The following is a 13,054-nucleotide window of genomic DNA, read 5'->3' on the forward strand; positions in this document are numbered from 1 at the left end:
GGAATGTGCGAAAATGAAGGAGTTCTGGAGAATGGTTGCTGAAAACAATAACAGGAGTGTCTCTGGGAGATAGACCAGCAGCTTTTTTGCTATTTGACATTCCTATATCAGTGGAAAAATATAAAAAACTCTTTGCTGAGGTATCTTCTTACAGCAGCAAGGGTGTGTATCCCTGTCCTGTGGAAAAAGAATAGCCCTCCATCTAGAGCACAGTGATACGCTAGGATCGCAGAAATCCAACAAATGGAAAATCTTACTGAGACGTGGGCCCCTTATGTGGTGTATAGGGAGGGGTCGAGAATGGAAAGGTAGAAGGGTAAGGTGCTCGGCAGAGAGGGGGGGAGGAGGGAAGTGCAGGGAAAGGGGGGTCTTATTTCTTCTTTTTTTTTGGGGGGGGTGGGAATTATTTAGAGTAGGGTGTGGGGGTAAAGTAGAAAAAAAGAATTCACACTGAATTAAGGAGTTATTTAACCACTTCCCGCCCGCCCTATGGCGGAGTGACGTTCGGGAAGTGGTTCTGTTATCCTGACTGGGCGTCATATGAGGTCCAGCAGGATAACATGCCGCAGCACGCCCCCGGGGGCGCGCATCGCGGCGATCGGTGGATCGGTGTGTCAGTCTGACACACCGCTACACCGATCTTGGTAAAGAGCCTCCGGCGGAGGCTCTTTACCACGTGATCAGCCGTTTCCAATCACGGCTGATCACGCTGTCAATAGGAAGAGCCGTTGATCGGCTCTTCCTCACTCGCGTCTGACAGACGCGAGTAGAGGAGAGCCGATCGGCGGCTCTCCTGGCAGGGGGGGCTGCGCTGATTGTTTATCAGCGCAGCCCCCCCGCAGATCACCACACTGGACCACCAGGGATCGCCACTAGGACCACCAGGGAAGGGGCAACATGTGGATGGCCAGGTATGTACCCCATGGCCATCCACATGTGCCCAGTGTGCCAATTAGTGCCCACAAATGGGCACTGATTGGCACCATTATGTTGCAGTGATGCCCAGCAATGCCACCCTTAGGGGCATCACTGCAAACAAGCAGTGTCATCAGTGCCACCCATCAGTGTCCATTCGTGCCACCTGTCAGTGCCCATCCGTGCCCATCAGTGCCCATCCGTGCCCATCTGTGCCAACTATCATTGCCACCCATAAGTAACCATCAATGCCACCTACGAGTGCCCATCAATGCCACCTATGACTGCCCATCAGTGCCGCCTATAAGTGCCCATCCATGCCACCTATGAGTGCCCATCAGTGCCGCATACCAGTGCCACCTATCAGTGCCCATCAGTGCCACCTATCAGTGCCCATCATCAGTGCCTGTCAGTGCCACCTCATTGGTGCCCATCAGTGCCGCCGTATCAGTGCCCGTCAGTGCAGCCATATCAGTGCCCGTCATTGAAGAAGAAAATGTACTTATTTACAAAAAGTTTTAACAGAAACAAAGAAAAACTTGTTTTTTTTCAAAATTTTAGGTCTTTTTTTATTTGTTGCGCAAAAAATAAAAACGGCAGAGGTGATCAAATACCACCAAAAGAAAGCTCTATTTGTGGGAACAAAGTGATAAAAAATTTGTTTGGGTATAGTGTAGCATGACCGCGCAATTGTCATTCAAATTGCGACAGCGCTGAAAGCTGAAAATTGGCCTGGGCGGGAAGGTGTCTAAGTGCCTAGTATTGAAGTGGTTAAGAGGCAACACAATGTGCTTAGATGGAAATTTTAAGGATGTTATAAAAAGACATTGTAAGATCTTGATGAATTGTAATGTGAAATCTATGAAAAATAAAGAATTTATAAAAAAAAAAGAACTCTGCAATAGTTAGGTCCATGGGAAGTAAAGATCATATTGTCTGAAAGCACAACTGTACCTATGTCATTTATACATGCCTTTCTTGCAAAACGGCAAAATGTGCATTAATGTATAATTGCAAAAGGGTGTTCATGTAATAGTGTCCCAGGTTGTACAGCTACAGCAGTAAGACTCCTACAGCTGCAGCAGCAGGACTTTTGAAGCTCTGTGGGGTTAATTTACAAAAACTGGAGTTGTGCAGCTCTGCATAGAAACCAATCAGCTTCTAGTTTTTTTTTTATGTCAATGCTTAATTGAACAAGCTGAAGGTAGAAGCTGATTGGCTACCATGCACATCTACACCAGATTTTGCAGTCTCCAGTTTTAGTATATCAACCCTGGGATCTATGCCTTTATTTGTTCCAGCTGCCTCCCTCTGAGCATATCCAGACACTAACATCTCTGTAAAAGGGGCAGTTCATTGTGCTACATCAATGTAGCCCCTCCCAGTCCCTGCATCTTCTGTTTTATGGTGTCACTTCCTGTCTGTTTTTTCTATTCCCTTCCACTGACAAGTGTCAAAGAGGCTGGGAAGAATAAGGCAACCTGGTGGACAGTATTTTATGAAAACAATATATATATAAGGTAGAATACGAAACAAATTAAGATGTTTAACCACTTGCTTACAGGGCACTTACACCCCCCTCCTATCCAGACCAATTTTTAGCTTTCAGCGCTAACGCATTTTGAATGACAATTGCGCGGTCATACAACGCTGTACCCAAATGAAATTTTTATCATTTTTTTCCCACAAATAAAGCTTTCTTTTGGTGGTATTTGATCACCTCTGCGGTTTTTACTTTTTGTTAAAAAAATGAAAAAACCTGAATTTAAAAAAAAAAAAAAATTTTATATTTTGTTATAAAAAATTTTAAACGGGTAATTTTTCTCCTTCATTGATGTACGTTGATGAGGTGGCAGTGATGGGCACTGATAGGTGGCAGTGATGGGCACTGATGGGTGGCAGTGATGGGCACTGATGGGTGGCAGTGATGGGCAGCACTGGCAGGTGGCACTGATTGGCACTACAGGTGGGCATTGGTAGGTGGCACTTGTTGGCATTGATAGGTGGCACTTGTTGGCATTGATAGGTGGCACTTGTGGGCACTGTTAGGTGGCACTGTGGGCACTGTTAGGTGGCACTGTGGGCACTGTTAGGTGGCACTTTTAGGTGGCACTGATGAGGAATGTGTTGTGCTTCCACTTCGGGACCGATGTCCCTGACATCTGAGCCGGTGATCAGCTTTCTTCTCTACTCGCGCTGTCAGCGCGAGTAAAAAAAAAACTGATTACCGATCTTCCTGTTTACATCATGTGATCAGCTGTCATTGGCTGACAGCTGATCACATGGTAAGGGGCCAGGACCGTGCACAGGGGAGGCCGTCATATGACGGCCTCCCGGGAATGCAGGTCCGCGCTGTGGCCGTCATTCGGCCATAGCGCGGATGTCTAGTGGTTAAAGGCTTGGAAGTGGCAACAGCTCTGTTCTTAATTACATGCCTGCTGTTTCCAACATGATATTGTTTTACTTTAAAGCGTTTGTTAACGCCCCTGTAACACCTGAAATACCTGGCTGATCCTGACAATTTCTACCTTCCCCTCTGTACACTGGCCAGGATATATCAGGGCTGCTGAGCCCTGACACCTTGGTCAGAGTACATACCTCCATCACACACTGCTATCAGCAGCTCTCCTGTGTCTCCTCTGTCCTCCTTCTTCCCCTCCCTGCCTGTCAGCTCTCACTAGCGCCGCTTTTCTCCTCTCCCTGCTGCTTCAAAACTAACTGATCATTATATCATCCCCTCTGTCACATAAAAAGCTGTGTCCTAAAGTAACAAGGGAGTCCAAGCTGACTCCTAAGTGACAGTACACCCAGTGAATGATTTGATGAATCTTAACTTTCGAGTCACCAAACCCAATGTGAAATCTTCTCAAAAATATCCTAATCAAAAAAATTTCCTAAACATTAACTCCAAACTTTAGGTAAACCTTATATATAATCTGTGATATGTGCTATCCCTTGCAGTGGAGCAATTCCACCCCCCTTTTTTTTTATATCCTTTCCCTCCCCCCCCCTTCACTGAAATTGAGGTGTAATGACTTGCTGCTGAACTGAGGGATACTACGAACCTGAACAGTTGAGGAGGCTGAAAAGGTTGGGTTCCTTAACTGGGTATACGTCGGAGTAAACTCAGCCCTTTATAACATATTATATGTTTAGATGGAAAGTGCCGCCCCCCCCTTTTTTTCCGTTTTCTTCTTTCTATTTTTTTTTTTTTTTTTAATAAAATACTTTGAGATGTTTATATACAATTTTTGATATTATGGAAATGTCATTTATGGATATATGCTTTGGTTTCTTTTTAATTGTTATGCTGAATCTCAATAAAATAAAAAAATAATTAAAAAAAAAAAAAAAAAAAGCTGTGTCCTAGTGCCTGTGCTTTATAAAAAAAGCTGATTTCTCCCTGTTTTAACAGTGTCTTCCAGCAATCACATGACTCCGGGCTCTATGTGTCTCTCCTCCCTGGCTGACATCGGCAGGGGAATCTCGGCCCCACCCGCTGGAGAGATCATATGGGGAGAGCTGAGAGTCATGTGATCGCTGGAAGACACTGTTAATACAGGTAGAAATCGGCTTTTATTTTTATAAAGCACAGGCACTAGGATACAGGTTTTTATGTGACAGAGGGGAAGATATAATGATCAGTTAGTGGCTTAACAACCACTTTAAGCATTAAGAATAAAATACTCCAATTAAATTGGATTTTGCAGTAAACGGCAAGGATGGCTTAATACACCAGGACCCCTCCTCTCTGACATTTAGCAACTGTGCAGTTGAAGACTAAAGCCTGTAAGCCTGTTACCTTTCCCCAGATTTCCGTACTGCAGGGGGGACATCACACTGCTTCCAGCAAGGTCCTGGAGAAAGCTTACTACCCAAAATCTTGTTAGAAGTCCCTGCAGTGCAGTGCAGGATTGTGTTATAATGAGATTTGAAATATTTAGCATTCCCCAGAACATCATCCTCACCTAGGTTTTGTGGGTGCAAATGTGTTTAATCATTTATTATAACATTTTTTTTATTACTGTAAAGCTGCTTTTTTGATGGAGGAAGGGCCCTAATGCATTAATTGGACCTTTCATTTGTACTGCAAAAGCTGCATTAAACATATAAAAACGAAACACTATTGGGGTTACTTACTAAAGCTAGAGAGTGCAAAAAATGTGGTGCACCTGTGCATAGAAACCAGTCAGCTTCCAGGTTTTATTGCCAAAGCCTAAGGTCCCTTTCACACGGCAAGCCCGCTCATATCCGCCTGTCTGTTTTTTCAGGCGGATCCGAGCGGGCCATTCATTGACACCTATGGGTAGACGGATGTCAGCGAAGATGTGTCCGCTGACACTTGTCTGCCATCCGATCCGCTAAAATCAGACATATGGTGCCGTCCGTCTGGGTGGATCGTGCTGTTTGTTTTCATCCGATCTCTCCATAGGAATCAGCAGCGCTCTGACAGGCCCCTCCCCGCTTAGTGAGCAGAGACGTACTGAGCGGATCCGCCTCGTGTGAATGAGGCTTTATTGAACAAGCTGAAGTTAGAAGCTGATTGGTTACTATGCACAGCTGCACCAGATTCTGAGTGTACCAATTTTGTTAAATCTCTCCCTATTTGTCAAATAATTGATTTTGTAGCTATATAGCCTCTTATTTTTCCGAATTAGAATTATGCTCAAATGTGAACCCAAAAATAAAACAGGAAATCCATCTTTATGTATTGCAATTATCATTTCTGAACATAGTGCATATCATGAGTGTCCCTTTATGATTTTCTGCTTTGTTTCAAACTGTCAGAAGATTACAAATGTGGACAAAAGTCCCCCCAGATTTTATTTTTTCTGATTTAGAGTAGACTGTATTGCTCAACTAATTTCATTTGTATTATTATTATTATTATTATATATTATTATTTGTAGACCTATGTGACATTTTTGAGGTTATCATCTTGAAGGGAATGAACTGAAGCATATAGCAATATAATCTTGTTCATGAAGCATCTGTTCTAATGTTCCTTGTTTCTACAGCTTGTCACAAAGAATGTGCATCATGTTCCGGACCACTAGCCAACCAGTGCACCTTCTGCTCCCCTCCACTGGCCTTGCTGAAAGGACAGTGTATCAGCAATTGCGGCATAGGATATTATTTTGATGGAACTGTCTGCAGTGGTATGAATACCCTTTATATATTTGTGGTTGTGTAGATTTGTACAGGATATGTCTCTGTATATTTACATATTGTTTAACTGCATTACATTTGATAATTTATGTAAAATCTACTTTTTTTCCTTTATTAACCACTTGACCAAAGGTTTCCTGACTGCCAGTTGGTATTTTCATTTTCTGACCATAAAGAGAACCAACAGACAGACAACAGACATTTGTAAAAATCGGAATCTTGAACGGTTAGAATGTATCTAATGCTTAAACTAATTGGTTAGAACCCTGGTCAGGTCTTTATTACTCTGTGTTCCCTCTAGGGATATTCACTTTCTCTTTATAACTTTGTGGCCACTGTTAATGGAACTGATAGTAAGGTAAACAAAATCTCTTGCATAGGACAAAACTGGCAAAAGTAAATAAAAAAAGGTATTGCGTTAGACACATTTAATCTGTTACAGTAAACCAGAAAACCTAAGACTACACTAATAAAACATTCAATATGGAAATCTAGATTACTGCAAATTCCCATTGGTGACGGGTTCTATTTAAAGTTTTGTATACGGTTTAAATGCAGAGGTTTGTAAGAAGAATTCAGAATGCCGTAAAAAAAATAATTTGCTAAAAATGTATGAAAACATAAGAGCATCAAGTTTGCTGACCAGTGATAAAGCAATGTACAAAGTGGACTAAGTCATTACAGAATCCTTCCATTAGTGAATTATCCTCAGCATGTCTGATTACTGCTTGGCTTAGTGCACTTTGCATGTCATTGTTGCTTTTTCCACAACATTTTGAAATAAAGTGCACAGCCATGTCTACACTGCCTAGTAGGCTCAGGTGTTTCTGTAATCATGTTGTGGAGTAATTTAGATATCCTAATATAGATGAGATCATGATCTATATAAATATGAATTACAACATTCAAACATCAAGTCATCATTAACTGGAATTAGAAATCATCTGTTCTCAACCTGTTATCTTTTAACAACAAAACCCAGGGTGCGGTGAGATCCCCATAAAGGACGGGCCTTTAAAGTGTGCCAAAATGAGAGACACACAAGTACAATAATATAAAATTAAAATTTTTCATACAAAAAACAAAAAAAATCACGTTAAATACCAATTAAGAATTCAATAACAATTTATGCCACATCTGCATGTTTCACATAACTTGCTTCCTCAGGATCCATGCTTGCATACAGATCAATGATATGGCTCAAACATTCAGTAGATTACTATACAGGGAGAGATTATACAAAATCACAAATAGGAACCATGAGCATACTACACAAGAGCATAACTTCTTAAAGCGGGGGTCCACCTATCTATCGTTTTTTTTTTTTTTGAGTTCATTCACAAACTTTTCTTCTCAGCATTACATACTCACATATTGTGTGTAATATGTCCGCCTGTGTCAGATTTCGTCGGAAAGAATAACTTATATTATTCACTGCAGGCGGTTTCCATCTTCATTGTGGGCATTTGAAGCCCACAAGCATTTATTTCCTGGATGTGGTGAATGCTGTGCTCCCAGCATTCACCGCTCGTTCCCGCACATGCTCAGTGGCATCCTGGGAAGCCTGAGACTAGCTCCCAGGATTCTGTGCGGAGTCTAGAAGAGGCTAGAAACACGCCTACTCCCACGGGAGGAGAACCAGGAAGTGCAAAGAAGAATAGAAAAATAAAAGGTAATTACGGCGATTTAAATTTTTTTAAACGGCATGTCAGCATCTAGGCAAGGAAGAGAATACATACAGATATTGTTCAAAATTTGGGTGGAACCCCGCTTTAAGAGGCCTCAATATAAACCATTCCTGCATGGTCCATGGTTCACAAAGTTATCTGACGGCCACCACACAACACAAAGGGGGTGATTTACTAAGACAAATGCGCTGCGCCGGTTCAAACATTAATTGGTGTGCCGGAAAAATCATTAATTGATTGCACGAACTGGCACACGCGGATGCGTAACACGATAATAAATCTAAAATCCGACTACCGCTATGGTAAATACGATTTTCTCGTTGATAACAGAGCACGCCCAATGCAATAAGTTAATTTTATCTAATTGGGTGTGTCTTGCTAGGCAATTAGTAGCTGTTCTCAGTTAATTAACCCCTTTTGATGCCAATCTAATTCTTATTATTTCTAATATATCTTTGCAATTTTGTTTTTATTCTTTTTTACCCAAATCTTTCAATACATTACAAAGAACAGAAAAGTGTTTATAAACACAATAAATTCATGTTTGTATATCTTTAAAGGTGACAATACACTGTGCAATCAATTAGATCTTACCTAAATTCGATTTAGTGCCAGAGCCTGTTTGATTTACTACAATTAGAAGTAATTCTTCAAGTGAGTCTTCCTATTACCTATTTAGCCTAAATGTCAAGTTGTACAGAGATTGCACCATCAGATTGTGTAGTGTATAACCATCTTAATTGGAAAATTTGGAATGTTGATGTGCCATGACCCACTTGTATATTCCAAACAATATTTTTGGTCCATTATATAGGGCACATGAGAACACACCCTTTTACAGATACATGGATAGCGTTCAAGACATGCTAGACCATGATTTTTCAAGCCTGTGCTTTTTTTCATACATCACAGATTAGGGGCAGTGCTGAAACCATTTTTATGCCTCCAGAATTTGTAAGTGTGGAATCTACCCAACTTCCCTCTGCTGGTGGACACAAGCAGCTACATATACAAACATACAATGGAGCAATCACATCACCAATTAGCATTTTTAGTGTTAAGTATCTGGGACAATTGTGTCCTGTCACTAGCTATTAAATAAGATAGCTGCTTCAATAGACACGCCAGATGTCTGCAGCAGAATATGCCAAATAGTCAAATTTATTCTAAATAGGGGCTCACATGTAGTATTGCCCCACCCTTTAGGGCATGGCTGCTGTAGTGATTTTGATCTGGCAGAAAAAGTCCCACGTGTGTCACCGAGGAACCCAAAAGTCACACTATATGGGGAGTTGCTATAGGCTCACCCCTCCTGCTCTGGAGAAATGTCTGCCTTAGCCCAGGTCTCTGAAAGGGACCTGGGCAGTTAGGCTGGGTCTACATATTTTTGTTGTTGAAGGCAATTTCCAGGCATTTGGAAAAGCATATGAATTTCATGAAACACTTTTAAATTGTCTGCAATCAGGCAGACCCTTGTGCTATGTGTTAAAAGGTAAACGTCTAAGAAATTAAATTGCCACAATGGATAATGTATGGCCTACCCATACACTAGTCCAGTAGTGCATACCACCTTAGGTTCATGGTCTGTCACTAGCTGGAATAATCCCTACTAGAAATTGTTGATGTTAGGGTCCAACTACCAGGCACACCCTTTCACATACTTTATGACATAATACATACATGGCTAGATTCAATCTAATAATTCTGGCTTTTAATTTTTACATGTCTTTATTGTAAAAATCAATCCGTGTTATGGAGAGATTTCAATGTGTTTTTTATTTAAAATTCACAACTAGGTATGATTACTTACATGTAAAGTACAGGCATACCCCACGTTTAAGTACACAATGGGGTTTATTTACTAAAGCTGGAAATTGCAAAATCAGGCTCACTTCTGCATAGAAACCATGTTTTATTGCCAAAGCTTAATTGAACAAGCTGTGGTTAGAAGCTCATTGGTTTCTATGCAGAAGGGAGCCTGATTTTGTATTTCCAGCTTTAGTAAATAAACCCCATTGTGCACTTAAAAGTGGGGTATGCCTGTATCTGCTGATCAGCTCAGCTCGAGTAGCCAATCCTGCCTCAGTACTCTCCCTTCTGGCGACCGCTGGTTGATGGACCTTGGGCTCCCTATCCTCAGAAGGCTCCCAGGATTAATTTCCTAACAAGCAGATGTTGTGTAACACACAGCAGGCAAGAATGATCCTGGCAGCCTTCCGAGCAGAGTACAGGATTTCTCCCCCAGGCTTGGCCAGGCACATAAATCGGCTCTTGAGAAGGCCAAATGTGGTCTCCATGATTCTTCTTGTTTTTTGATTTGCCTTATTGTATAGGTACTCTGCCTGGCTCTGGGGGTACCTGACTGGAGCCATCAGCCATGCCAGCTGCTGGTAACCAGAATCGCCTGCCAAAAGAAAAAAAATTAGTAAATAGCATTTTTGCAATGTACCTTCCACACTACATCACCCACAAAAAGTGAACTTCAAGTGTTAGGTGCTTTTCCCATAACGTTCAAAGCTTGCGCTATACACGTACCTAAGGGTGCTCTGTTAAAAAGGTTTGTCAAAGTCAGACAAGATTTGTTATGCTAGGTTGACCTTAAACATGTAAGCTGACTGGTTTCTATGCAGAAGTGAGACTTATTTTGCAATCTCCAGGAAAATTAAGGGGTTAGTTTACTAAAGCTGGGGAGTGCAAAATCAGGCTTACTACTGCCTAGAAACCAATCTGATTCCAGGTTTTAGTGCCAACACTTAATTGAACTAGCTGAGGTGAGAAACTGATTGGCTACCATGCACAGCTGCAGCAGATTCGGAATGCACCAGTTTGAGCTAATCTACCCCTAAGCCATTCATGTCAACCTAGCAGAACTAAATGATGCACAATACTCCTTGGGGTTGATTTACTAAAACTGGAGAGTGGTAAATCTGGTGCAGCTCTGCATAGAAACCAATCCAGGTTTATTTTGACAAAGCTTAATTGAACAAGCTTAAGTTAGAAGCTGATTGGCTGCCATGCACAACTGCACCAGATTTTGCACTCTCCAGTTTTAGCAAATCAACCCCCTTGTTCTTTGGTGTGCCTTGTTGTACAGGTGCTCTGCCTGGCTTTGGGGGTACCTGTAATTGAAACTAAACCTGGAACAGACAGATAGGGTTTTTTTTTCCTAAAGCTGGGCCAGGGTTACTTCCAATGACATGTTATGTGATCTCTCCTCCAAATAACATGCACAGCTCATTTAATTTTTACAAAAATAGGCAAACAAATATGTCAACATTATACGTTACCAAGGAGCCATCCTGAGGACATTTGGCTACTCTCAAACTTCATATATATATATATATATATATATATATATATATATATATATATATATATTTTAATATTAGGTATTGTTGGAGTAAGGGGCGTGATAACCAACTTGTATTGTAGCTGGTGTAGTGTATGTAACAAATGTCAACTATCTGGCCCTGTTTTACCAAATACTAAAGGAGGTATCCCTCATCAGTTACCCAAATCCATTTTTCAAAGAAAATACCCAAATGGAGAGATTTAGGAACACTGGAGAGTGTAAAATCAGACTGTACATAGAAACCAATCATCTTCTAGGTTATATTGTCTGAGCTTAAATGAAAAATCTGAAGTTAGAAGCTGATTGTCACCAGATTTTGCACTTTTAGTAAATAACCCCCCTATACTACACTTTTTACCTAGACCAATAACACTGGCAGGGAATGTGCTTTCCTCCATGTTCCCAAGAAGTGCCAATAATCTACACATCAAGTGTAAGATGTGTTTTTGTTTTTTTGATTAATATTTTTTTGGGGGGGGGGGGGTACTTCTTGGCAGACCTGCTTTGCAGACTGGCCCCAATTAAAATGACTGCTCTCTGTGCCAAAAAGACAGTAAGCAAAAGCACTCAAAACAGCCATACATGTCTTCCCGGACCATGTTGAGCAACTTAGCCTTTTTTTTTTAAAGCAGCCTGGATTTTGCAAAATGTCTTACTTTGGACAAGGTCTAAACCAGGGGTGGCAAACCAGTAGCCTGGGGGCCACATGTGGCCCACAGAGCCTTATAATGTGTGCCACCCCTTCCTGCTCTGGGATGGCGGGTTGGCAAGGCCAAATCTTGGGTTACCACCCCTCTATCCCACAGCATCAGCGTTGTGAATGAAGCCGGTGTTAGAGGAAGCAAGTGGCTGAGGAGCAGAGCCCCATAAGTCGTTGCTTACTGTATAGTGCCGGCTCCTGTCAGAGGTGGAGTGATACCAAATGCTCTCTGCCTGGGCCAACAGCTGGCAATACTGGAATGGAAGACTGTTTTTAAAGCTATGTTTAGGACTAAAATCACAGTTTATATATGGGTATATCTGTTCTGCAGTGGTTACTGGACTGCTTTCAAACTGATCCACAGGTGCACCTGCAGGTTACGTGCACTGAGCCACTGACTTCTGTTATTACCTGTGGGTTTGATGCACTTTCACAAAGTACACCACACATGCAGGATCCAATAAAAGCTCAGGGCAAACTGCAGCAAACAAACAGGAAAGCCACAGGCGCAACGCACCCGTGGTGGGGGTACACTGCAGTGCATCAGTGGGAAAGCAGCCTTAGGATCAGTCCAATCCAATCGGATCCTCCATTCACCTCTATGGAGTGACAGATGTAATGGGACTTGTGTCACTTTACACCCACCTACCTGAAATTTGATCCACTAAAAATAAAACAGATAGGAATCCCTCACCTTCCATCTGGGCGGAACGGATCGGAGGGTCCATAGAGTAGAGTGGGCTGGGTCCTTGTCATCTGCCGTTTTCACTCATTGTGGCCTGCGCCAGATTAACAAGTTGCTTAAGTGTCCCTCGCTCTTCAAAAGGTTGGCCACCCCTGTTCTAAACTCAGCTAACAAACTCTGTTTGTTCTATCTAGCCTGAGTTTTAACATTTCGAATCTAAGACCCCTTGCACACTGTGGTCGCAGCTGCATTGTCGAAAAAGTGCCGCTCGTTTTCACGGCGCTTTCCCACTGTCTAAGCGTCTCTTTGGCACCGCTTTGCGCCTGCTACCGAGGCGCTTTCAACACAGAAAATGATGTTTGAAATGCCCATATCGCTTTGCTTTCAAAGCGATTTTAAGGACCAAGATTCCAATGGGCAGGGGTGGGTTGTGAGCACAGTATACAGCGCTTCCAACCTGCACCATAGGTGCTGCTTGCAGGACTTTTTTGCCCCTCCCACAAGCGAACCACCCCAGTGTGAAAAGGCACACTGGAATGAATGGG

General features: G+C 42.1%; 1 protein-coding gene across 1 annotated transcript in view; it reads left to right on the forward strand.

The window, feature by feature from the left end:
* FRAS1 (Fraser extracellular matrix complex subunit 1) overlaps window positions 1-13,054 on the forward strand; it is an 830,295-nt gene that overhangs the window by 400,589 nt on the left and 416,652 nt on the right. Inside the window, exon 17 of the mRNA XM_073597432.1 lies at window positions 5,934-6,074. Coding sequence (XP_073453533.1) covers window positions 5,934-6,074 — 141 coding nt within the window. The remainder of the gene's footprint in view (window positions 1-5,933; window positions 6,075-13,054) is intronic.

Source organism: Aquarana catesbeiana, linkage group LG01, assembly GCF_042186555.1.
Source record: "Aquarana catesbeiana isolate 2022-GZ linkage group LG01, ASM4218655v1, whole genome shotgun sequence".
Taxonomy (NCBI): Eukaryota; Metazoa; Chordata; class Amphibia; order Anura; family Ranidae; genus Aquarana; species Aquarana catesbeiana.